The sequence below is a fragment of the Trematomus bernacchii genome, unplaced genomic scaffold (assembly GCF_902827165.1).
Source record: "Trematomus bernacchii unplaced genomic scaffold, fTreBer1.1, whole genome shotgun sequence".
Classification (NCBI taxonomy): domain Eukaryota; kingdom Metazoa; phylum Chordata; class Actinopteri; order Perciformes; family Nototheniidae; genus Trematomus; species Trematomus bernacchii.
In genome coordinates, this window is record NW_022987582.1 from 9,434,342 (window position 1) to 9,460,970 (window position 26,629).

At 39.6% G+C, this 26,629-nt stretch overlaps 1 protein-coding gene across 1 annotated transcript in view; it reads right to left on the reverse strand.

Moving 5' to 3' along the window:
* Positions 1–26,629, reverse strand: part of LOC117480538 (CUB and sushi domain-containing protein 3-like) — a 217,382-nt gene that overhangs the window by 24,361 nt on the left and 166,392 nt on the right. Inside the window, 6 exon segments of the mRNA XM_034127877.1 lie at positions 318–491; positions 8,022–8,204; positions 13,366–13,542; positions 18,072–18,254; positions 23,875–24,048; positions 25,128–25,313. Of these exon segments, the coding sequence (XP_033983768.1) occupies positions 318–491; positions 8,022–8,204; positions 13,366–13,542; positions 18,072–18,254; positions 23,875–24,048; positions 25,128–25,313 (1,077 nt within the window).

Below are 26,629 nucleotides of genomic sequence, written 5' to 3' on the forward strand. Positions count from 1 at the left end.
GTTCATAAGGAATAGGGTACACATTGTTATTTTGTACCTTTATTACCATTTTAACTGAATTCCTATTCAACAGATAGTTAAAGAGAGAAAGCAATAAGATGCCAGATTTTAATTATGGGTCAAACATTTCACATGCTTGATCACTTTGGTGGCAGAAAGCAAAAAGATCCAATTTAGCCCACTGTGCAAATAACCATGTTTCAGACTCCCACAGAAATGCCAGCAAGGCCATGGTAGTCTCAACATAAGGAGACCTCCTCTAGAGACCTCTCTAATCATCATTATAATGATCATGAAAGTACAAAGTGGTGACTCACGCAGGCACTGAGGCAGGTCTCCGCTCCAGCTCCCGTTCCCTGTGCAGGTGAGCACAGCGGGGAAGGACAGCTCGTAGCCTGGCAGACAGCTGTAGCTCACGCTGGTACCCCACTCCAGCACTGAGCCCTCCAGGAGGCTGTTGGCTATGGGTGGGGGTGTAGGACACGTCACCACTGTGGGCAGAGTGAGGGCACAGTCAAGCTTAATAAATTACAAATCAATGCAGACAACTTGTCAGTCATGTTCTAGAGAAGACCAGGATCAAAAGCATTGTAGAGGAAAAGAAGGACACACATCAGAGCACAGCCGGTCCTTATTGAGAGACAAAAGTGTCCACATGTTAAACATACAGCTGGGAAAGTGAATTAGCTTTAATTCATTAAACATCGATTAAACAGAAACGTCTAGGATAAGTCATTAAAATATTGCGACTCTATAGTGCAAAGAAATAGACATCTCAAAGACCTTTCTATGGTTAAAGTTTAAAGCAATAATTGCTGCATATTGTGTGCAGCAGCAGAAGGGGGTCGGAAGCTAAGATCAAGGAGTTTTGAGGGGCAATTGAAATCCTTGATATCTTTGGGGTACTGTGCATGGATGGTACAGTGTATGGATCTTTCTCATAGTCCCACCCGTAATAAATGTTTTGTTCAAGATATTTCAAAGTAAAAACTATGATTTAAAGCAAGATTACTTCATTGGATAAATGTTATTGTCCCCTGGACGCAAGCGTAAAGGATTAGAAAATATCCTTATAACAACACTGTTGTTTGCTTTTATCTTTGTACAATTAAAACAAAACAGCTACAGGGAGAGATACAAGACACTGTTGAAGCTTGGAGATTATTACTAGGATTTATGTGGATTTAAAGGGATATGGCAAATTCCTGGTCTTTCCATTTCTAATCAAAATTGTATAAATGGAGGTGGCAGTGATGGAGAGAGAGGGTGATGGTGGTGTTAAAGACAATTAAACAATTGTAATGAAATCCCTTTGTATCCAATAGATTGTTATTTTTACAGGTTTCGTTTTCCCATTAAATTCTGAATGATAAAGTGTCCCAGGGGGCATAAGTCCTACATCTTTTTAAGACACAACAGGACGGAAGTTAGCCTTCAAGCTGGTTAAACAAAAACAACCTGTCCAATCTGTTATGCTTTACATTTCAGGGCTTTTTTGCAGATGTCACAAGGCAACAGAGGTGGCATAAATTCCCCATTCTACATAATGTGGATTATTTAGCCCGGGGGAAATTGTCTGTGTTTTGACTGTGTGGGTTTTTTCTGCCTTTTCTGTTAACTGAATTATTTCTAAGACAAACTAAAGGACATCTTGTGTCTGTGTAAGCTGTAAACTTTTTGTTCAACAAATGTAATGAGTGAATGCAAAATAAAGCTCAGAGTTTGTTCTGACACATTTGGAGATGAACCCATGGGGACGCAGATGGGATATGGGTTTTAGGGATATGAATCAATTATAGCAGTTGTTTTATACCATTACTATCCTCCCTCAACACCCATAATTTCCCCAAGTTTCTTCATCTTTTAGACATACTCATGCAAGCCAAGGCATTTCAGTCAGGCTGCGTATATCCAAGCAAACTGTCAGTCAAGATCAGATGTTTAGTTTACAAATCCAGTTACTCAAACTGTCATGTTAACACCATGACTGAAGTTAAGGTGTTTAGTGTTTTGGCAGCAACAACAAAACAGCATTTTTCACATTTCAAATACATGACACAAATACGTAGAATGTGAAGGCAAAGTCTATGGAAATGTTGAAAATGTAAGACCAGTCTGGATGTGCTAAGAGTACGATTTTAGAATTAGACCAAGCGATAACTTATTGGAAATATAATCATCCACAGTTGAACTAAAACGCTATTGCTGACGACCACAGTAAGACTTACTTTGATTAAAATACAATTATTTAAAGGTCCCATGTCATGGCCATTTCTACTGATCATAATTCCATTGTTGAGGTCTACTAGAATAGATTTACATTGTTCCAAAATCCCATTGGTTTCTCATACAGCATCTCTGTATAGCAGGGCTCTCCAACACGTCGATTGCGAGCTACCGGTAGCTCGCGGGCAGCTTTTCAGTAGCTCGATTATCGATTATAGCGTAGTAAGGTTGCTTATTGATTTTTTGGCCGCAGCTGGACAATAACGTTTTTTTTTTTAAGAATTTTTTCTGTCACACGAATATCAAATTGGTCGGTGACGCAGAGATCAAGGAACAGACGTGACAGCGGCACAGCGACAACACACACGGAGCAGTCTGCTTTCTCCACCAGCACCAGTCCAGAACCAACAGCAGAATGACCCGCTCTGAATCAGGCCCTGTCGCTGCGGCTCAGAGACACACAGGGAGGGATTTGTGTTTTTTGAAAAACACTTGCTATCGTCATGTCAGGTTTTTGGTGGATTTAATCAAGTCTTGGATTGCAGAGTATGAATGTCCTCTTGCTATTTTCAGTTGATAAATACTTGTGTAAAGTTTGTGAAGGCAGGAGGAAAGCTTCTGCGATCACCGTCTCCTCTCTGTTCCTCCAAACCCCGCCCCCTCCTGAAAATAATGAGTGACAGGCTGATAGTGACCCGATAGAAACTTTATTATTCACTTAATCACTGATTGAGATATGATGAAGCTAACTTAATCTCATACATTCATGGGATTTATGTAACAGTAAGACAATGTAAGTGTGCACCCACATGCACTATTTTAGTTTTTATAATGCTGTTGTAAATACTCCTGTTGTCTGCTGTGTTCAGACATAAGTCATGTGTGTGATGCCACATTCAAGACATTCAGTGTCTTTTTTTTAACAGAAGACAGTTGCTAGAAGCTGCAGCTAGACTGCAGAAGTATTAGTTTTTTGTTTTTGAGAATGGAACCATTTCACACACAGATATAGGGAGGCTAGACCTATACAATTGATTTATTATGGTTTATAATTTAATGTCAAGACGAAGAAGAAGAAGAAAAAGATGGCTGAACTGTCCAGTGTCAATCCTGTGGAGATCTCCAAAATGATGTTCAGCTTAAGTCTCAGCAAAACTCACAACATTTCTGGAGCCTTGTAGACCCAGAAAACTGTAAGAACATTCACCAAGCAGCACTGAACATTTCTGCTTTATTTGGTTCTGTTCTGTTGCAGCTTTTTCTGACATGAATGTCATGAAATCTAAATACAGAACAAGACTGACAGATGAACATTTAAATGACTCTATTAGAGTGAACCTAAGTGGGTACACTCCAGCATACACCTGTATGGTGGACTCCATGCAGTGCCATTCATCTCACTAACTATAAAAAAGAGTGAAATGCTTGTAAGGTGGTGATTAAGGACATTTATGTGAATGTTCAGTGATGTACTCACTATGTGGGCCATAATAATATGTGAAGTGTACATTGGACCTTGATGTGAAGTTAAGATTTTTGATAAGCTTTAGGTATTGCAATTTCACACGTGTACAAAAGTATAGCTGAATTCAACTGATGAGGGCTATGTGAATAAATGTAAGCGATGTGATGCAAGTAGCTCTTGGCCACTTTCATTTTTTCAAAGTAGCTCTCAGATGAAGAAAGGTTGGAGACCCCTGCTGTATAGTATGTGTATTCACTCTCTGTCCTACACGCCTTGTTGGAGCTCCTGCCCCCCCCTCCCTATGAGCCCACTGTGCTCTGATTAGTCAACCACCGTTACAGCTGGACATCAGTGTTTATGTGTTACAATGGCATTTGTTAGCAACCAGAAAATGACACCAGTGATGACAAACAGATGAGAATGCTGCGTGGGGTCTGGGTGCCGTGTTGGCGGGACGTTGCGGGGCTCACTGGTCCGCCCTGTGGGGCTCGAGGAGCGGACAGTGTGAGCTGGATTACTGGTGTCGTTTCCTGGTTAAACACAGCAGGAAATCCACCTCACACTTTCCACTCCGGGGGCCTCGCGGGGCGGACTCGTGAGCTCCGTAATGTCCCGCTAACGATGGCACTTAGTCTATATCCAGCATCCAGGGAAACACAGCGGGAAATCCACCTCACACTGTCCACTCCGGGAGCCTCGCGGGGCGGACTCCTGAGCTGCTCGGGAGTCCACCCTGGCAGAGGGTGTGCCTATTGTTCTATAGCTGTGTGCCAATTGGTCCATTTGGACTTAGTGACGTCAATAGGCCCCGGAAGAAAAAAATGGAAAAAGAGAAATCTCCAACGAGGCGTTCTGGGGCAGCATAGACACACCTTTTCTGTGTTAGAGATGTACTCGCTACAGGGTGTACTTTGAGGGTTTGTGACTTTGCAGACCGTTTACATGCAGAAAAAGCTACATAACACACAAGGGGACGGGTAATAACCAGAAAAGCATGACATGGGACCTTTAAAACTATGATGTATAGAGAGAATAAAGGCAAACAATGTGGACATACATGATACATTGCTGCAACAAGGCTTCCTTTCTTAGGATAGTGATAATTTGAGGTGGGCACATGATAGACAACTTTTTTGCCTCAAAGACTTCCTCTACATAACTTACAGTAATGTGGAGCAAGCCACAGTGGGATATTCTCACATTCTCTCCAAGGTGGAACCATCTTTTGTTGTTGTTTGGCAGCAGATCCGAAAAGATTTCCATATGGACATGTTGCAGCAGTATACAGTCTATATGCTTCAGATGTATGCTATATTTGGAAAATATATTTTGGCCATGATGAATACTAAATTAAAGGCAGAACACCACTGATGTGGCAATCTGTTTTTTCAACTTCTTTTTATGTAATGTAATTGTTTTTCTTAAAAAGTGCCTTCGTTGTGGGATTTCATGTTGCTCTAGAACCTGGGGGAAAAAAGCCACTACGTCTGCCTGGTTGGATGCTGTAAAGTAGAACGTTGTTTTAGGTGCGTATGTGTGCCTCTACGGTCTTGTCCGTGTGAAAGAAAGGAAAGAGGGAGAGAAAAAGACGGAGGAAGAATATGTGAGCACACAAGCAAGAAGGCAAATTTAGCTGATTAGAGGAGTAGGCCTGATAATCCTATAAGCACGGCATCAAAAATGACTTTATATAAAAAGGAAAACAAAGGCATGGGTGGCAGGCAGAAATGAATGGGAAGTGAAGAGTGTCCCCATTTTCCTAAGTAGTTCTAAGCAGCATTAGTGCCTCTTAGCTGAACACGCCAAACCTGGGATTCAAACTGAATCCTTGCCGGGCGAGGCTTAGGATGTGTCACTGGCAGTGTGTGTATGCAATCCCACGCAAACAGCGTGGCCATCACTGATGCATACACACTGCGTTTAATATTATGCACCCAGTCGGCACACGTAAAAACCTCTTTGACTATTTAGCCTCAAATTCTCTCTCTCTCTCTACCACTCTTTCCGTGGAATATCGGCTCATATCCCTGTGGCACATCATCTGAATCTATGACAAGATGACAGATGCCCCGCATCATGACAATTCCCCCCCCCCCCCGACTGCTGCACCTTCAACTTGAACCCAATCATGCAAAAGAAAAAGGCAAGTGATCTTATTGGAAGAGGCATTGTTTTCAGTTTCAGATGCAATAAATATTGAAAATAGAAATGTTGTCAGTCTTTTTCTTAGACATCTTGCTTCGTGAGATGTCAGTGAGAGAGATGATAAAAAGGCTGTGATTACCAGCGGGCTGTTCTATTGCTTGTCCTAGATAGTCTTAGAAAGAGACCAAAGGAGAGGAAACGAGCAACGACAAGGTAAAAATAAAGCATAAAACATCGAAGCTCTATACCCCAATCCAGAATGATACATTTAAAACAATTATATAGAGCACACACTGTTTAATCAAACTTGAAAAATGAATAAACCCCTTGTGAAAAAGAGTAAGTAAGTAAGAGCAGTGACAAGACTAAGAGGAGGTGACTCTGACTAATGCATACCGGTCAGAACGGGCTGACAGCGGTGGGAGCAAATGGGAAGGTGTGTAAGCCTCCGTGTCTATGTGTGCATGAGAGAGACACTTGTGTAATTGAATGCCCTCATGTCATTGTATGTATGCACGGTGAGTGTGTGATGACAATGGCTCTAGGGTTTCTCTACACACCACCTCCCCACCCAGAGGAGCAGCACCGGGGCTGAGTGCCTGAGCTGTTGCGGTAGCTGTCAAGGATTAGAGCTCAGAGGTTATCACACACTTTTGCACACACACACAGAATGCAGACATATACTCTGTCTCCCTTTGTTACAAATGCCTTGGGTAACAGTAATGCGACCATAGATACACCCAACAACTTCAACATAATGCAGAACAGGGGGCATTAATAATGAAAGGTGCCCATGAAATATTACAAATCAGTGTCAGTTTGGATGTTGTTAACTTCTGGGCAAGGTTATACAGGGAGCCGGAGGAGGGCAAGAAGTGTGTGGCTTAAAACCACAGCTCCATGTGAGTTGAGCAAAGGAAAAGTGAAGACACAGAGCACTTCTGCAAATAACAGCATTATGTATACTATATGTATAAACAGCATGACTAGCTCAATCAAATGGAATATTGTTTTTAATATTTGATACTATGAACCTTTTTGTGATCGTGTCTGTTGGATTTTTCATAATAGTTTGCCTTACTGTAACTTATTTGTGCATATTTCTGCATTGTTCCCACCCATATGCATGTCCGTCACACACTCTGCCTCTTGTTCTCTCATGGTTAATTTTTCCTCTGCCATTTCTCAAGAGGCAAATACATCGCCACCCTTTCTTCTCTGTAACTGAGGCAGCAGCCTTGGTACAGTTCCTTAGCAACAATAAGCCAACATTTGCCTCGTGGGCTCTTCTCTTTGCCGCTGTAGTGTTTGCTGCACAAGTTAATCTTCCCTGCAATACTTACTTGTGGGTGTCGATGGCAGACATGCTAATCTATGCCTCTGCTCGAGCGTCATAAATCATAGAGTGATGTAGCGCTGATGGGCGTACAACAGCTAAGTCCTCTTAGTGGATTTTCAAACTCTGATGTAAATCAAGCTCATAGAGTGCGTGCGCAGAAACTTTTAGAGAGAGGAAGCCAATGATTAACTGTTAGGAGTACAATTAGAGGCATCCTTGTTGTGATGAAGAGGACTTGTTAGCCATCCATCATGAGGTGTCAGAGGAACTTTTAGCTTCTGGCTACGTGCCAGCACAGGTGCAACAACTCTAGATGCAGGTGTGGGTGAAATCACTGTGTCCCAGATCAAGGGCTCTAAAAAAGTATTACCTCCCTTTTTTCTTTTCTGAAAGCCAGTCGAGTGAGGCTTTCTTTTATCTAGGGACTCTAGATATAGTAGCACTTTTGTAATGTAGTGATTCACTGGACATCATTTAGCAAAACACATTCAAAATTGCATGAAATGCTTATGTGGGTGTATGTTTATACTTAATATCCGAATATAGGCGCCTGCATTTGCATTTGTGAAGTGACTGTAGAGATTCAACCTTATGTGTTGTTGGTAATTCCGTTATCAACACACTGAAGCACACAATATGACGCTATGCGACCATATAGAAGTACTGTGTCACCTTGCTTTCTAATCTTATTAGATTTCAGGGAGTAAGCATGTACTTTATTTCGCATGTGACAGTGAGCTAAGATGCCAAGGTTGTTACAGAACAGTCTGATGGTTATCAAGGTTGACTGTCTAGCGTCCACAATGCAGTGTATGCGAGTGTGTGCATTTTGTGGGTGGTTATTACCTTTGCACGCTGGCATGGTGCCACTCCAGGTGCCATTGCTGGTGCAGGTCCTTGCGTCAGCGCTGTCCTCTCCGATCATCACGTACCCAGGCTGACACATGTACGTCACATTCTGGCCCACCGTGAACTCTTCTCCAAATCTGAGTCCATTTGCTGGGATACCGGGGTCGCCACAGGTGATCACTGTCATTGGTCGTGAAAAATAAGGAACTTGCATCAGATATCACATTCAATTGTGTTGAGCAGTGACATACTGAGTTGTCACTGAGTTGCAATATGATATATAACCTATATTTAAAATAAAACATACATTTTAAATATATTTTCTGAAGACAGGGGAGGGCATGCGTTTCATTATAGAATTTTTTTCTTCTTTTAAGCTTTTCCATGCGAGGTTGGTGGTTTCCTTATCTTGCATTTGTTCATTTAAGCCAACAAGGCATTATCATGCACTTGCTAATTTTGTGCAGCTAAAGGCAAAAATGGTGGGTGGAGATTAATAATCATCCTCTCGACCACATATTTAGTCCGAATGTTTTCCTGGTGCCGAATACAGCATGATGAATATGGCTTACTGAACATAGCATCATTGAGTTTTTCCACCAAATAGGAGAACAAAATGTTTCCACTGGACAGTATAATAAACATGCAACTACGTATTCGGCATTAAATAAAAGTCTTCTTGACAATTCCTTATTCAAATGCAACAACACTTGCAGTATGAACATTGTATAGCAGCCTTGTATTAGTTTTGCATGATTCTATCAATAAACCGACATTTAAATATAAACGTTTTGAGCAGCAGTTTTTTTCAAATTAGATTGCTTAGATTGCCTGTGCATATGCTGGGGAATAAAAATAACTAAACAATGATTTTCACGGCGTCTATTATGATGTTCAATTATGTGGAGAAAGGAGATATTCACAGGCATTGATTATACAGCTGTAGCCATATTAGTCTATTAGGCATCATCACACAGCATCCGTTGTGCTGCCTGTTTTGTTATAGTATTCCTAATAGCTATATTCTGTTTTATCTATATATTCCCCTTCTATGCACCTGGTTATATCATTTTGGAGATGTTGGTAAATATTTTGTCTGAATTAAAAAAAACGACTAAATAAAGTATTGTTGGGAAGCTCCTCTCCCTCAGTCATTCTGGTTCTGTCTCTTTTTTCACATGGCTATTCTTGGCTTCTTCTTCTTATGGCACCATTTCTCCAAAGTAAACAGATGGCCGAGTGTTGGCCCAGTACACAGTCAGGTCTTAAACTAGTGCTATCTCTGAAGTGTAAATTGCCAGCCTGCATTTGATTGCTTTTTCATAGACCTTGTTTAATCTTACAGACCTAATGTGTGCATACTTATTACAAAATCATTCCCGACTTGTTCACTTTAATGTAAGAAGCCAGTTTGATGCATATGGCTGTCCCTGCTAACGCCTCTTCCCTTAAATCAATTTATGTTTGTTTATTTTCAACTGCTGCCAAGGACCTCAACACTTGGACACATTTATCATCGCTGGGTGAATAACTTTGTATCCTGACGAGATGCATCAGAGGGCTAGTTGTGAACACAGAAGAGAAGTCTGGTCTCTCTTTGCCACCACCTGAGGTCTTGAGTTAATAGCTGTTCAATCCTGCTCACTTTCTAGTGAATTTATACCAACAGTTAAAACAGTACCCTGCAGAAAATCTTGTTATATGGATGATTATATGTGTAGCCCTGATGTTTGTTTGATATATGGCACAGGTTTGTATGGTTATTTGATGTGTGCTATCTGATAAGGAATTCCATTTTACATCCACCTCAAAGTAACCGCATTATGGCACCTGTAATCTATGTCAGTTGATTGAATTACAGTACAGTTACGATTGATATGTTTGATGTTTGATAAGCAATGAGTCATGTTTGAGTCAATGGTTTTTCTTTTTTACAAAAGCTCTGCTGTGTGCATTTTATGGATATGGTTTGTGTGAGAAATAAAACACCTGTCTTGGGGCTTTCCTGATTGTGCAGATAATGAATTCATTTTTTGGGTCAGTTACTCTAAATCAAGCAAGAACATATTTTCCTGCTCATACTGAAAGTGGTATTTATCCATGCATATAGTAATTAACTGAACAAGAAATTGTTTATTTAGGCAACAATATCCTTGTTACTTAATGAATCCCAGATCCAGTTTAAGTACTATACCCATCATTCCATCCCGACTTTAGTTAGAAATATGAAAAGGTAAAACTGATGTGCACTTTGTTAATGAGCATTCATAAAATATGTTACGCTGTGCAGTCTAACAGCCAATCATTTAGTTTTGATAGAAATTACAGTTATTACTATCAGACAAGCCTGAAGAAGCACCGAGACCAGAACACCCAGGTTCCCAAACGGCACATATTCTGCAAATAAACACGAACCAAACAGCACTGCAGGCCACTAAATAAGTGTACTGTTGAGCAGATGTTTTTAATGCACTTCAAGCACTTTATTTAGTGGGTTGTTTGATATTCCTGCTAATTTCCCTACAGGTGCTAGTGTTTTATCTATGTTGTTCTCTATGGTCTGCCATGTTTTATTTTATTTTACCCATTTGTTTTATGCTTTAACGACTATTTTATGGTTATGGATATTAACTGTCTGTTTTATACTTTTTTTAAAGTATGATGTGCTTTATGAGTGAGTGGCTTTACTATTTGTCCTGCTTTGTCTTTGCTTAAGATGCTCACTGAGAAATATTCAAATCAGTCATGTTGATATGGCAATAAAGTATGGAATAAATTGGAATAAAACAACCTGAAGAAGGCCATTTGTGCAGCATTATTTGTTAACATATAATTGAATGTTTTTCTACTTCCTGCCAGAATATTGATTTGGAGCTTCTTTTTGAAAGTATTTATTCTTAAACCATAATTTCAGCTGCACTTATATGAACTTTTGGGTTTTTTTATTGAAAGGAGCATATGTATTAACTCTGTGTATGTTTTGGATGCAGAAATCTTAATCTGCAAACTAAAAAGTGAATACAGTGTGCTAAAAACAACACTTTAATGCTTTAAATATATGCTTTAAATATATATATATATATATATATCATAAATTATCCATATGAAATATAGTGTGCTAGAAGTAGAAAGTGGAATAAAATAATATAATAATGTATTTAAGAATATCCCTACCTGTATATGAGCTTAGTAAATGCACATTCCACAGCTGTTGTAGTGTACCTACATTACTGTATGTGTGAATGCACACATTTTGGTGTCTATACTTGAAGGTTTTTGTTTGTTTGTTTCAGTTCTTCAGTTCACTTTGCATCTGAGCCACAAAAATTGGACTGCAACACATTATCTTAAATTAAGCATGATATGTGTCTCCCAACATAAGCCAGAAGCAGCTGGCATGAAATGAAAGACAGCTGATAAATTTGAATCAACACAAAATATCTCGTGTGGCTATGGAAGTTGATCTTATTAGATAGAGTGGCAGGAATAGCATGTGTGTACTGAATGCAAATGTTTATGTTTCTGTCTATCTGCAGTACTTTTTTTTAAACAGTCAGTCAGCACAATGCAGAGAAGCTGCAGGCTGTTGACTTCTCAACATCTCAACTATACAGCTTTTTCATTTAAAACATTTACTTGCTCCCAGAAAAACAGGTTACTGGGAGAAAATAGGTTACGGCAGGAATTCAGGGGAATGTACATGCACTGCAGTAACTGCTCCAAGTAAAACCTGCATTCAAATGCGTTGGTCAGTAACAGATCTCTGTATGTCCAACTGCATGATTTTTTAAAACTATGCTGAATTATTGTAAGCGATTTAGTGACAAATGATGCAGCATTATGAAGAGTTTATTTCCTTTTTATGTCAAAGCATTGATGTGGAAACCAATTTAGACTTATTTCAGTTTTAGTCAGACTTTTAATTTAGTTTTTTGGAAGCTTTATATACACAACTATACGATAAAAATGTTGGTCAATTAAATACGTTTTAGGAATCAGATTGAGGCAGAAATCTGACTGGTTACTGCTAAATGCACTAATAGGCATTTTGCACGGATGACTTCATTTAATGCTATCTTCCATCCCCACATCCCATTACCCCACATCCACATGGACTATGGTGGTGAGAGGAAAGACATTGAGAAGATAAGAGAAGAATACAAGAACAAGTAAAAAGAAAGGAGAAGAAATCAACAGGATTGCAGCATGTTACAAGATAAACTGTTTTTGTGTATAATCCGTGTTTACTGTGCGTTTTATAAAGTGCTCTATGGTTTCATTTCACAGTTTAGCGAGCATGTATGTTTCCTAGTGCACTTTCCCTAATTCCCTAAAATGCTCTATACATTTCATTTATGAAACATAAAAAAAAAGGAAGGAATACATTTTCTCTCTCCCCTTGAGAATGTTGTGTGACTTTGATTTGGTAACCTACATGATCGATTACCTATGAACCGTGAAAATGATTGCCTCCTTAATGAAGGCACACTGAGCCAATCTTGGCATCTTGTTGATGTTGATGGCATTTTGATGCCCCTGAACTGACCACTAAAATGTGACCTGATAACATACAATAATAAGTTTGGTGATGAGCAGGGTTAAAAGTTGGCAAACGAGGCAGGAAAGCTATTCTGCCTTTCTGAATGTTTGATCATTATTATTCAATCCAGCTTTCAATCTTTAGTTTTTCCTCCCTCCCTCCCTGTGTATATCTACCCAGAGACTCATTTCATTCCAAAATTGAAAATTATGCCCATACCATTTATCTTTCCTTGTGATTCAATAACAAGAAAGAAGAATGAGGAAAAAAAGAGAAAATGGGGATTTTCAGAGAGAAGAACAATGTGTAATTTTGTTTGATAGTTACCCTCGTGCAAATTGAATATAGATTGGCATACTTCTTAATTACTGCAAGGCTCATTTGCTGAGATCCAGACAATAAAAAATGCCTGACAGTACAGACGCTTCGCAGGGAGAGAAGGCTCAAAGAGATGTATGCGCTATTTGAAAGCTTATACCCTATTTAACACCTCTGTGGATCATTTAGAGCGCCTACTTTTGGAAGAAATAGGGAACGAAAAATCAGTCCTGTCTGTCATAGTTCTTTTCAAAGGGGGCTATCTGCTTTACTGTATAAATTACAAGTCTAATTTGTTTATAAAGAATCACAGCTGACTCTTATTGAGATACTGACATACATGGACGATAGTAATTGGGCAGCCAGGATTTACGCAGAAAGGGAGCGCATATTTTGTTGTTTTTCAAGCGAAATCAAGATCAGCCAAGCAACAATACATTGTGCTCAGTTGCGTTTCTGTTATTTTGTGCATATAAAACTCACTTGTGCAGTTTGGAGCTGCTCCAGACCATGTTCCATTTGCGAGGCACTGGCGTGTGGGTGAGCCAGTGAGGAAGTAGTCCTCCATACAAGAGTACACGATGGAGTGGGAGAAGATTGTGCCGTCCACGCGAGCAATACGACCGTGAGCAGGTGTGGTTGGGTTCCCACACTGTACCGCTGTAACACAGGGGCGAGAAGAGAGGAGGCAAAGGTTAGGGATGTAAAATACTAATGGATTTTCTATTTTCCATATCAGTGATTCCATCCTCAGGCTGGGACCCCCCAAGGTGGCTGCAACAGCTTCTGAAGGTCTCAAGGTGATGAAGGGCCTGTGAAAAATGTATTCCCTCAAAATGGTGGCAATAGTAATATGTATTTATGAAATAATTGCTGTTTTTCTTTTGACCTGATATGATATTTGCTGTTTCTTGACACAGTCCGATTAGCACTCAGGTGGAACAGTGTGCAAAGCGCAGATAGAAATCGTTGACTTGTGTCAGAGTTCGCCATTATACGCTTGTGCCTCACATCAGGAGATGCAAGGCAGAACTGTTTTTCAGTTTTAAGAGCTTTAAACTAAAGAATCCCAAATCTATAAAGCACTATATATGTATTAAGAGAGGTTAATGAGCAGATGTAGTAGTGTTACACAAATCCCCATCACAGTATCGATGGTATTGTCATGTCTCATAATACATCCTTGGTAATGACAGTTAGTGCTGTCTAAAAACAAGAAGAGGAACGTGGGAGTAATGTGAAAATTGGCAGCTGTGATCTAACAATAAAAGGGCTTTTAGATTAAAATCTAGCAAAATTATGAACAGATTTTGAATTATTTTGAATTATGAAATATCACTTGTGAGAAATTAAAGCACACATTGGATTCAGCAACGAGGCAGAATGTCGTGCTTACTACATTAAGGTATCTGTTTTAGCATTTCCAGAATACTCGAACCAAAATGTTTCCCTGAAGAGGAGAAAGGACAGAGTTGTTGTCATGTGCTGTTCTTCTGCTCCATATCATGTCTAATTACCAAACAGATTTGCTCTCTCAATCATCTAATTGCCCGGAAAATCTGAAATAGTGATTCTTGTAGGAGACAGACGTGTAGGTGCGCTGTGGGGATTTCTCAATTATCACATGCATTCACACAAAATTGAATCATGGTGCAAACACATCATTCAGGCACTTACCCACACACACACACACACACCAGGTGCCATCATGCTCACTTTACTGTACTGTAACTGCACACACAAGAACATGCACACACACACGCACAACAAATAAAGTATTGTAGCCTTTTTGGCTCCTCTCTTAATAATTCAAGACAGACATGATGACAGACAAAACGGGCCCTGATGGTACTGTAAGATGGATATTAAACTAAATATCCACAGTGACTGTTTTCCAGAGACTGTGAAAGGTTGTGGATAACGGATGGATGGGCTTTAACTGCAGACAGGGCTTTAGATCACAGACAGCACAGAAACTCATTCAGGCTCCAGTGAATTCCTGCCCCCTCCTTCCTGAGGTGGAGGGACAGCTAAAACAATCTTTAAATCAGTAGTTCAGCGGGGTGATGGAGAGATAAAAAGGTAGTGGATGAAAGATGTGGGGTAAAAGGAGAAGAGGGAGGGTAAGACTGACCAAAGGAGAGAGAGGGAGAGACAGTGGAGGGACATATTGAGGAGAGGACGGGGATGGAGAGAAAGCCAGACAACAAGATTGAGATGGAGAGAAATCAAGGGAGAAGCAAGACAAAAGGCTGACATCAGGGGAAACGCAGCGCAGAGAGTAAAAGACAGAAAAGTAAAAGAGGGAGAACCAAGAGAATTTAACTTCAGGGAAAATGCACAAAGGGTAGTTGAAGAGCCTGTTCATTTGACAATCATAAAGAAATGACATTAGCACACGGACAGTAAGTGGAAGAGAGCAGAAGCATTCAAACATTTGCTTCAATATCCGGTTGACCCCTGGGGGTAAGTTATGCAAGATGTGGAGCTGTCGTTCTGTGAACTAATATCTTCAGAATCCACAATGATTCATTTATCACAATACAAATGGAACTTGGCTTTAGGTGTCTAGAATTAATGAATTTTTTGGTTGCAATCTGGAAGCTAGTCACAGTGCATGTGCTGGCAGGAAATACCAGACTGCAGCAGAGAGATACTTATCCATCTGCTACACTGCTGTGTTTGTGAGCTTTTGCAATCATTTGTGTGTGTAGGTGTGGATTCACATGAGCACCTGACTTTACACTGTGTGCTCATTCAGACTCGCAGGGTGCCCATGTACTGCATACGGTTTTTGATACCACAGCTGGTGCAAGTTTATGAAATATACCAAAACATTACTTTTGGATAAAAGAAGTATATAAACAGTTTTAAACTAAATAAAATTGGGGTACTTTACTGAATTTCTTTTATAATCATAACAATTATTACACTATTATACAAATTACACTGTGTGCAAAGTGAGTATTTGGACCATATCATCATTTTAATGCATATTTTCCAACTCCAAGCTGTATAAACTTGAATGCGTACTGGATTTAAGATATCAGGTGATGTGTATTTGTGTAATGAGGGAGGGTTTGGCCTAAGGAGATCAACACCCTACATGAAGGTGTGCATAACTATTACGCAGCTCATTTGTCTCATGCAAAATGGCCAAAAAAGAGATTTATCTGACTCTGAAAAGTCAAAAAATGTTTAATGTCTTTCAGAGGGATGCAACATCTTGAAATTGCTAAGATATATGGGGTCGTGATCACGTTTTGTCTCAAATACTCAAAAGGGTCGCAAGAAACATATTGAGAAAAAAGACGCATATTAAATGGGAAAGATTTGAGAAAAATCTAACGTAAAGCTACCAGGAAGCCATTATCTTCCAGTGCTTTCATATTCCAGAACTGTAACCAACCTGGAGTGCCCAGAAGTACAAGGTGTTCAGAGACATGGCCAGCGTAAGGAAGGCTGAAACCCGAACACTACTGAACAAGACAGATAAGGTGAAACGTCAAGATTGGGCCAAGAAATATCTGAAGACATATTTTTCAAAGGTTTTAAGGACTGATGAGATGAGAGTGACTCTGACCGACCAGATGGGTGGATGCTGGATCAGTAAAGGGCACAGAGCTTTGACTCAGACACCATGGAGGTGGGGTACTGGTATGGGCTGGTATTATTAAAGATGAGCTAGTTGGACTTTTGCGGGTTAAAGATTACATTACATTTAGCTGACGCTTTTATCCAAAGCGACTTACAATTACCAATTACAGGGACATTCTCCCTGGAGTAACTAAGGGCTAAGTGCCTTACTCAAGGGCACACCAGGTGTTCCTGGTGGGATTTGAACTCACAACCTTCCGATCTTCAGCCCACCTCACTATCCATTAGCCCACCTCACTATCCATTAAAGATGGACTAAAAATCAGCTCGCAAACATCCACTGCCATTTTTTAGAAGACATTTTCTTCGAGCAGTGGTCCAGGAAAAACTCTGCGTCTTTCAAGAAGACCATGATTTTTATGCAGAACAATGTTCCATTGCATTTATCAAAATACTTCACTGCGTGGTTAGCCAGTAAAGGCCTTAAAGATGAAATAATAATACTCACCTGACCTAAACCCTATTGAGAACTTGTGGGCCCTTCTTAAACAAGAGATGTACAGTGAAGGAAGACAATACAGCTCTCTGAACAGTGTCTGGGAAGCTTTAGTTGCTGCTGCAACAAAAGGTGATCGTCAACAGATCAAGAAACTGACAGACTCCATGAATGGAAGGCTTGTGACTGCCATTGAAGAGAAGGGTGGCTATATTGGTATCTGGTCTTGTTTTTTTTTAAATGTCAGAAATGTTTATTTGTAAGTTTTGAGTTGTTTGTTTATTATTCTCTCTTTAACAGATGAAAGTGATCAAGTGAGATGGGAACATTTTCATTTCTCATTTAGTTGCATAATAATTCTGCACACCAATAGTTGCCCAATAATTGTGCACAGGATTGTGTTCCTTGGCTGGTGAAGTTTGTTCAAACAAAGCATTTGTTCAGGAACTCTACCTAAATAAATTATAAAGATACTCAAAATAAATGTAACTGGTATAAATAAGGTTTAAAGAGGCACTATTATGCTTTTTTTCTGTTTTCCCTTTCCTGTAGTGCAGGGGTGTCAAACTCAATTTCATCGCGGGCCACATTCGCATAAAGGTTGCACTCAAAGGGCCGGTTGTAACTATATAAATATATAATATATATATAAAATAATATATTATATTACATTATTGCCTCTGAATTGGATTATTATCAGATAGGATAATAACTTAGTAATTAACTACGTCTGAAAGCAGAAGTCCAGGGCAAATAATTGCAAGTCTCTTCAGTGCGCATGTCACAAAACGAGATGCATTGTGGGACATGTAGTTTATGGGCAACCTGCTTCTGTAAAGTGGCATGTAACCGTATAATAAACGTATTATATTCTTTGCAAGCTCTTGCAGGGCCACATAAATTGAGGTCACGGGCCGGATTTGGCCCCCGGGCCTTGAGTTTGAGACCCCTGCTGTAGTGTGTTATGTATGTGTGTGTGCATGTTTGTGGTCTGCAAAAGCTAAAATCCCAAAGCCCCCTACAGAGGGAGTTTCTTCCCCCCTCTTCTGATGAATCATCCTTAACATCAAAGACCCATTTGAAAGATTTCTCTTACGTTTGCAGAACGGCTGTCGCCCGGACCAGGTCCCGTTGGGGAAGCAGATCCTCTCTGCAGACCCGTAGAGTGTATGTCCCACGGCGCAGGTGAAGCGCACCTTGCTGCGCACTTTGAAATTTCCTGCCTCTCTGCTGGCATGGGCAGGCGTGCCAGGATCCCCACAGGCGCCTGCTGAGTCGCCTGCAATGGGAGATAACCAAACAAAGAGCAATGAAAGCGAGAGACTGAAGATGCCATCCACTCCAGCTGTCTATGTGAGTCCAAAGATTGGCCCTTTTAAGTTGCTATAGCATTGAATTACAACACAGTGTTCCTGTCAAGGAGAGGAACAATACAGAGGACTTGAACTAAAACTGTACATCTTTTGAGACCTCCAGGAAGCAGCTATAAAAAACACACAATGCACCAATGAGCAGTTGTTACTGTGCCAACAACCTGGAGGAACAATACATTTCACTGCTTTGACACCAGGAGCTTTCTGTCCATTAAAACAGCAGGGCCAGCATTCAAAGGCAACCAGCTGTGGTTATGAGAAATGATGAACACAGTTTGACCTCTGAGGCCAAAACGCTTTTTCATTATCCTGAATTATCTCTCCTGTCTTTGTTCAGAGAGGGAACATACAGAACTTAAAGTGTCTTGCACCACCTGTCTTGCACATCTGTACATTTACACACAAAAAAGATGCTGTATCTCTTGTATAGTTATTTTCTCATGTCCCCGTTAGTGCCATCACCGATCAGTAAAAGAAGTTGGGATATATTCTCTATTTGAGCAAAAGGAAAGGAGAAAGAAGACAATTATGGAGTCAGAGTGATGCCAGTTTTATGCCATTTCCATTGTATATCAAAGATTAATGGAGTGATCCCCATTTGTTCCTATGCCACTATTTAAGCCCTTGAAACTAAATTACATCCATAACTAATATGTTATAATAAATAATGTTTAAAACCTGAATCCTACTGTGCATTTACAGATTTGTGGAGCAATGTCCGCATGTCGAGCCCAGTTATTCAGCAACAGCCTGTCGTCTCTTTTCCAAGAATCTAGCCCACGACATTATCTTTCTCCATATGCCCTCACACCAAAGGATTGGTCTGTAATCCATACTGTAGGTTACTGTTCTTGATATCATTGATTTTTGCCCCAAGCACACACACACCTGCCTTTAAAAAGGGAGCAACCGTTTGAATAGGGGAGATATTGCTATTAAATATAGAGTATATATATATACACAAATTTATTTTCTTTCTTCTATGAAATAAAATGTTCATACTGAAGACATTTTTATCCACTTAGCTTTAACTTTATTGCCTGCAAAAAATGTAAAGCTCTAAAACTTCTGAAGAGATCAAATCTCCAAATGGCTATCTTAAAGGTGGGGTATGTAATTTATTTCAGAAACACTTTTTGTTATATTCCAAGGAATGCTCTTAACATCCCGATAGCAATAAATATATTAAATGCTTTGACAATAAATACATAAAAAAATGTCATCTGTGGAAGCCGTAGCGCTGTAAAAAGTACAACCAATCATTTTAGCCGGCCCGGCTAAAATAACTGGATGGCCTACCTGCCTGTCAGCCTTCCCATCTGTGCACAAACTTATCTCGTGCCCTCATTGGTCATGTGCGCGTTCGTGTGTGTTGGAGGAGGGGCTCTGTAAGGAAGTGGCAGATTTTTTTCCAGTTGTGTATTTTCAAATTCTAGCGCATTCGAGCTGGTTTCTCCAAAATGACCTACCCCACCTTTAAGTAACCACTATTGGATAATATGAAAATATAAAGGATCGCCGAACCCTTAACAACAGTCTCTAAAGGTGAATATTGGTTTTTGGTTTTGCATTACTGGTGACACCCTCAAATCAAATGGATTAGCACATAACAACCATTGCCACTTCTACCGCTGCTTCCACTCTCTCACAGAAATGAAACGGAGGAAAGAGAAAAAATGTTGGCATCAGAAGACAGAGTATCAAAGGAAAACCGATAGACAGTAGATAGACAGACAAAGCAGAAATGACGATAGGCAGACAGAAGGATCACTGTGGCCGCCTATACAGTTCTGTATGTGATGTCTCTTTGTGAAGGATCTCTGCATTATTGGCGGAGAGATCCTATTCCTTGAGCTGTGCACACACCCCTGCATCATTTCTTGCTGCTCTCTGTGTATAGAGAGCTTCAGTAATACTGAACTTGTTGACAAAGCCTTACTGCACAAACACAGAGCCCGTATCTCATACATGCATCCCACTGCTCTCATGTGCACAAACTGGATTTGTCAGGTCAGGAGCTCGCAGCTGGAGATGATTAGTTTGTGTGTGGCTGTGGTTAGCAATCAATGTGTGTGCGCAACTACGTGTACTGTTGCCTACCTTTGTGCTGCACATTTTTGAGTGTCTGTAAGAGAATGTGCTTGAGGAATGCGAGTGCCCGTCGGTCGGTTCATGTACTTGCAAATACTTGTCTGTGCAAGTGCACGTTTAGTTTGCATCTGTTGCCTTCGTATGTGTACGCATGTCCACTTGTGAGTGCATATACTGTATGTGTGTGTATGCGTCACAGCAGATGTCGGCACTTCATTAGTGTCCTTCAGTTAGGTGAGGCAGCCCGTCTCGGCATGCGATGTGACAGCTATAATCTCTCTAATTGGGATGGTGGTGAATTTGGTTTGAATTTCAGTTAATGTCCGTTCACCAGGCTGCCTTTGTGAGGAAATAATAAGGCTTTCAAATCAGCCATGCAACGGACGAGGACAAAGGGGGAATGGCTTCGCAAGCATTTTTAAGCCCCCTCTTACCAATTAAGGAAGGAGGACAGATGAGAGGAAGGATAGATGCATGGATGGTTAGAACTGTTGCTGATGCTGGGCTTTACTTCTGAGGAATTCATAGCCCAAATGATTGTGTTGCTATTGGTGATGAACACTCACTGAGAATACAAATGTAGTATTTAAATATGTGTCTTATCTTGCTGATAAGGCTATATATAGACTGCATAGCAACCTTTCTGCAAATAAACTTGAATATACAAGCATTTAAAAACACATTAACACTTATAGCGTCCTTTTCCTTATTGTGCCAACACGAGAGTTCTAATTTCATCATCGCAGAAGTTTGTGCTAATGTGCTTGTGAAATCTAGGTGTTAACATATACATCACACTCATTTAAAACTCTCCAGACATTTGCTGCAGCAATACTTGTGTTCCTGTAAGCAAAAAACAAACTTGTGTTTTGTGCTTCCAGTTTCTGGTACAGCTGAAACATATATTTACTGCAATGAATGTGAATTATTCAAGCCTCAAACTGATGAAGTGATCCAAGTAGGTTTCATATTTCTATAAAATGCAGATTTCTTGGCTTATCCGGAGCAATGATAGAGTACAATCATGTGTCGCAATTTGAGAACAATGCATTTTTACCCTAATTGTCTACTCAAATGTACTTTATAATGGATTTACCATCACCTATATCCTACAACAATATCAATATTATTATATTACACTGTGTAACAAACATACTAACTTCTTTAATGATGTACTTTGTCTGCAATTGATATGGTCATAACATCACTGATCAGTCTTGATTTCTTAAAACTGCCTCTAATCTCCTGTTATTGTTTAAAACAATCAGAAGGACAGGATTACAGAAGTTGTATTTTTGTGATCGGGTTGGATGTAAAAAAAGGCTAAGTACAATCCTCCATAGGTTATCTCGGAACATCCTCTTCCTTTAGCTTGGTAAGTCACTGCGTCATTATAATGATAAATCTTATGGTCACTGGCCCAAGACTCTTTCTGCAGCAAACATTCCTCCACAGGGGTTTACTACTAAACAGTCTTTGACAATTTAAATACTCGGGAACAGATTGATGTTGGCTTTACTGATCCAACGTTTTAAGTGATAAGTAGATGCTGATTAGGGTTTGGAACTTACATTTAACGCACTGAATCTAGTTTTCTCATGTTGAAGAGTTTATTGGCTGGATTTCTGCAGACAAGCAGAGGTCATGTTGATAATACAGCTTGCAGTGAGAGATGAAATACATGCTAGTTTGTCACAACAGCAGGGTACTGATCAAAACATCTCATAAGAGATGAAAAATAGCTTTTAGAGACTTGGCTGAAGAAACATATACTTTGCAACCCTCATTATTTTCACCATAAGCATTATAATTACATGCTTTATTAGTTTCTAGAGCTATAATTTCAGGACTAAAACCCACTATTAGGCTGTACACTGCAGATAAGTAGGCAGGCAAGAAATATTCACCAAAACCTCTAACTGTAACTCTTTCTATCTTTTACAACGTTTCCGACTGCTCTGGATTGAGCCTCTGCAATCATGCGCACCACCTTAATATCCTAGGAGTCTTACTTTACTCCTTCCTTACAACTTTCCAACTGTCTCAGGAAATACAAAATATTGAAGGTGAGTAGAGATGCAGCCCTTTTAAAGTAAAAAACACTGTCATACAAGTCTGCTTACAAACATAACTTCTGGGTCAGTGAGTTGAACAAACCAAGCGAACATTCAGTAAAGTGAATCCACTTAAATGGTCAGGATTGCTTAAGTGTGATGGGAGGGAAGAGAACAGAGGGGATTAAGGAGGGAAGTTAGTATTTCTGCAGAGAAGATTCTGCAACTAAATGCACTAAATACCGGGCGCAAAATAATTCTGTTTAAACTTTTAGTTGCTCAAGTCTGCATTTAGGTTATATCTCTCACTATTTGTTTATGCAGGAATAAACATTTTTTTATGCATAATGTTGGGCTGAGGTATCAATTCATAACTCTTTATGAATAGTTAGGATGGGTAAGAGTTTTGGGTTGTTTGGTACTGTGTACTTTTTCTACAATTCATTAGCCAAATGCAGATGAACCACAAAAGTTCCTGTTCTGAAAAGTGAAATGCTGGAAATGTTGTTGAAGATGCATTTCTGGACAATAATTCTTAATTTATTTGGCTTGAAGGTACAATTTACAAAAACTATTCTCTAAGAGCTCCAGTTTGAGGGCAGTACATTGGCTTAGTTGGCTGAACACTATCCTCTGCTAGTTTGCTCTGGACTCCACACAGACTCTAACCAAATATCCCAGGATGCCAGGACTCCAAAGCACTTTGTCATGGTGGCGTGGGGTTCACTATCTAGGCATACAGTTTTGTTTTGTTTTCAGATTTATTTAAAACAATATTCCTGGCACTAATACAGTTCTGGCTCTAAAACAATGAACATCAATTGAATTTTGGTTATGGTACTTGCAGCATTGAGAAATGACTTTTAAACAATTCAACAGCAACTTGTCTCTCCAGAATGCGTGTCCTGATTAGACCGTTTCAACACTTTCCTTTGGAACTTCTTTATACCACACAAAAAAGTCCTCATGAAAACTGTTGACAGTTTGTAAGTATTTGGGGTATTGTTTCTGAAAAAAAAAAGATGTTGCGGCTCCTTAACAATTCCATTAAACTCTAAGACATTGGGGTGATGAAAGTAATCTCAGACAAAGATATCTCAAAGCCTGGGCAAATAGAAGTAGAACTATCTGTGTGGCTTGATATCACTAGAGGTAGGTGAGAAAATATGTTTTAATATGGTTGGGTACACACAACTCGACATTCATTTAGAGAACCTCTGTGAGGCAAACACAGACTGCGTTCAGATGAAAGGATACAAACCTTATATCATTCTGATATTCATTTTATAAGGAAGAGTTAAAGAGGGAGACTTATGTTTTGTTGTGTGAATGTGTGCAGGAATGCTTGTCTATGTGCATCACTATAGTTGTGTGTGTGTACCTGAGCAGTGGGGCAGGGGACCGCTCCAGTGTCCGTTCAGCTGACAGGTGAGGGATGAGTCTCCTATGAGCAGGCGCTCGCCAGAGCAGGAGTAGCGCACCATGGAGCCAAAGGTAAACTTCTCGCCGCTCATCACTCCGTGGGGGGGTGCACCTGGGTGGTTGCAGTCCACCTCTGCATGACAGAGTGAGGAGAGGAGATCAGATTATCGATGGATAAGTGAATGGATTATTGTTGCGTGCCTCTATGGCTTGATGCTTCATCAAAAAACCTAAACTAAAAAACACTCCTGTAGCATGTGGATCTACATTGCTGTGTAAGTGAAATCTACAATATTGGAAGCTTAGAGAAGCATGTGTTGAAAAATACTTGAAACAGAAATTGAAAAATAAAAAGATAACTTGAAGTAATATTGTTTTTTACTTAGTAAATTGCTTAGTGGATTTTTTCAGGAATACATTCATATGGGAAATTGCTTTCTGTGCTTCTTGATTATTCTTTTGAACTTTGCATGTTTGTGGGTATTCTGTCATCTTAGTCTCATAATGCAAAGGAAGTTTCTATAATTTTGTACTAATTTCTTAACAAAGAGTCAGTGGCGCCTGGAGAGGTGAATACACATTTGAGACAGACACTCCTGTGTCTCTTTTTAATTGCAATTTTGTTTGATAAAGTAAATACTGTGCATCATCTCTCTTCCATGAAATGAATTGCTTTCTGAGCCTGCATGCAAAGTGTTGCCCTTTACTTTAGATCACTTCCACTAGAAATAGGTAATTAATGTTGCCGGCTTCGTCCAAAAGTAGAGCCCACAATGGACCAGATATTTGAGAGCAACATTACAACCTCTGATAACCCCTACAATGTATAGATGGTTGTTGTTTTAGTTTAGGATCATGGTTTTTAGAGAATATTTGCTATTGCCTGAAAAACTGGCGCTATGTCAGTTTCCCCCATTTCTCAATTAAGCACAGTGTGACAGAACCATAAGCCATTGGGGCATCAAACATTACACAGATGCTCTCAGCCACAGCATTTAGCTTGTACCCTTCAAACTCCACAGCAAACAAGGACATAAACAAGGTTGTAGACTCTCAAACGAGAGAGTAACTTCTCTTACTTTTTGTATTTGCACCCCCTTTAAAGTGTATGACATAATAACATACCAGTGGACAGGAAAAGGAAAGATAAACACTGTTGATAACATCATTTGCCAGTTCAGTGCTTAGGAAATATTTAAGTAGTCACTGTACCGATACATTCTGGTAGAGGTTTGTCCCAGTGGCCCACCGGCAGGCAGGTGAGCACCGATGATCCGAACAGGTAATATCCTGGGTTACAGTCGTAGAACACCACGCTGCCAAAGGTAAAGTTACCGTGCTCAATCTTACTCTCCCGGATAGAGTTGGCAGGGATACCTGGATCTGTGCAGTTTACCACTGAATGAAAGATACAACAAAATACAGTTAAGCCATCATGAGTCATATAATTAGTGAATGTCATTATGGGAGAATACAGACATCAGAATACTGACAGCAGTCAAATTGATTTTTATAACTGCAAAGACATTTTAGGCTAGACACAGGCAGACATTTCTAACATAGTTTCCGGCAAATTACTGTTAGAATGGCATAGCATGATTACTTGAGAACTCAATGATGAAAAAAGGTCTTTATTCCTGTAGCTCTGATGGAGTCTGGAAGTCTATTCGTGGATTCAGTATCATTTATTCATCTTTTATCATAAGCTTGCGGTTTTATTGTAATAATGTTTAGTAGAACAGTTTCTGGCACATTTCATACATATCAATTAGGTATGGTGTTTATTGATAATGTAATTGAATTATCTATATACATTAATGTATGGTCAAATAAAATATATTGAGCCAAAGTGAATATTCACTTGGCAATATTTCTAGATCCATCTAATGAATAATGTGTGTACAATCAACTTTGTGAATGAGGTTTTAATGCACTTATGTTCATGGTGCAGACATAACCACTGCACAGAAGCAGATTAAATATAGCAAAAATAGCATTTTACTAAACGCTGTTACTATATACTATTACATTTTTTCTGACTTAACTGTAAAGGGTTTGTCATACTGTAGTATTCAGATGATTTTTGTGCAATTTGCCTATGCCTATATAATATCTATAGTCAATCACATACACTGTACGCTTCAAGTTAACAGTATCTAGGCAAAATATATTCTGTCATTATAATTATACCCCAACATGGCATATACTGAAAAAACAACACATACTGGCACAGTCATGTGTCCTTCTGCCTAATTAACTACCACCAGCACCATTGTTGTGGATCTGTGCAGTCTAGGGTTGGTTCCTCATTTGCATAAATGCTATCTGTAGGCATGTTTACTCTCGAGTTAAATATAGAACTGTTTATATGCTCTCTCTGTTTATAAACATGGAGACGAGTGAGTCCAGGCTATTTTTAAGTGTTTTCAGTAATAATACCACCTAACACTTTCTCCATAAAACAAAAGAACAAAGGCTCATCTATTGTCCCACATTCACAAGCATCCATTTAAAGGGAGCAGTAGACGACTCTAAAACCATACTGCTGACAGAGTGGTTTAGACAGCTAAAAGTAGATTAGGGTGAAATGAAGTTGAGAGCAACATCAAGTTAAATCAATAATGCTAATTTGTGGAAAAAGCTGGCATACTGTGAGAAATTGTTATTGGGAACAAACACATGTTTTGAAAAAGGGAGTCATGACAGTTTAATAC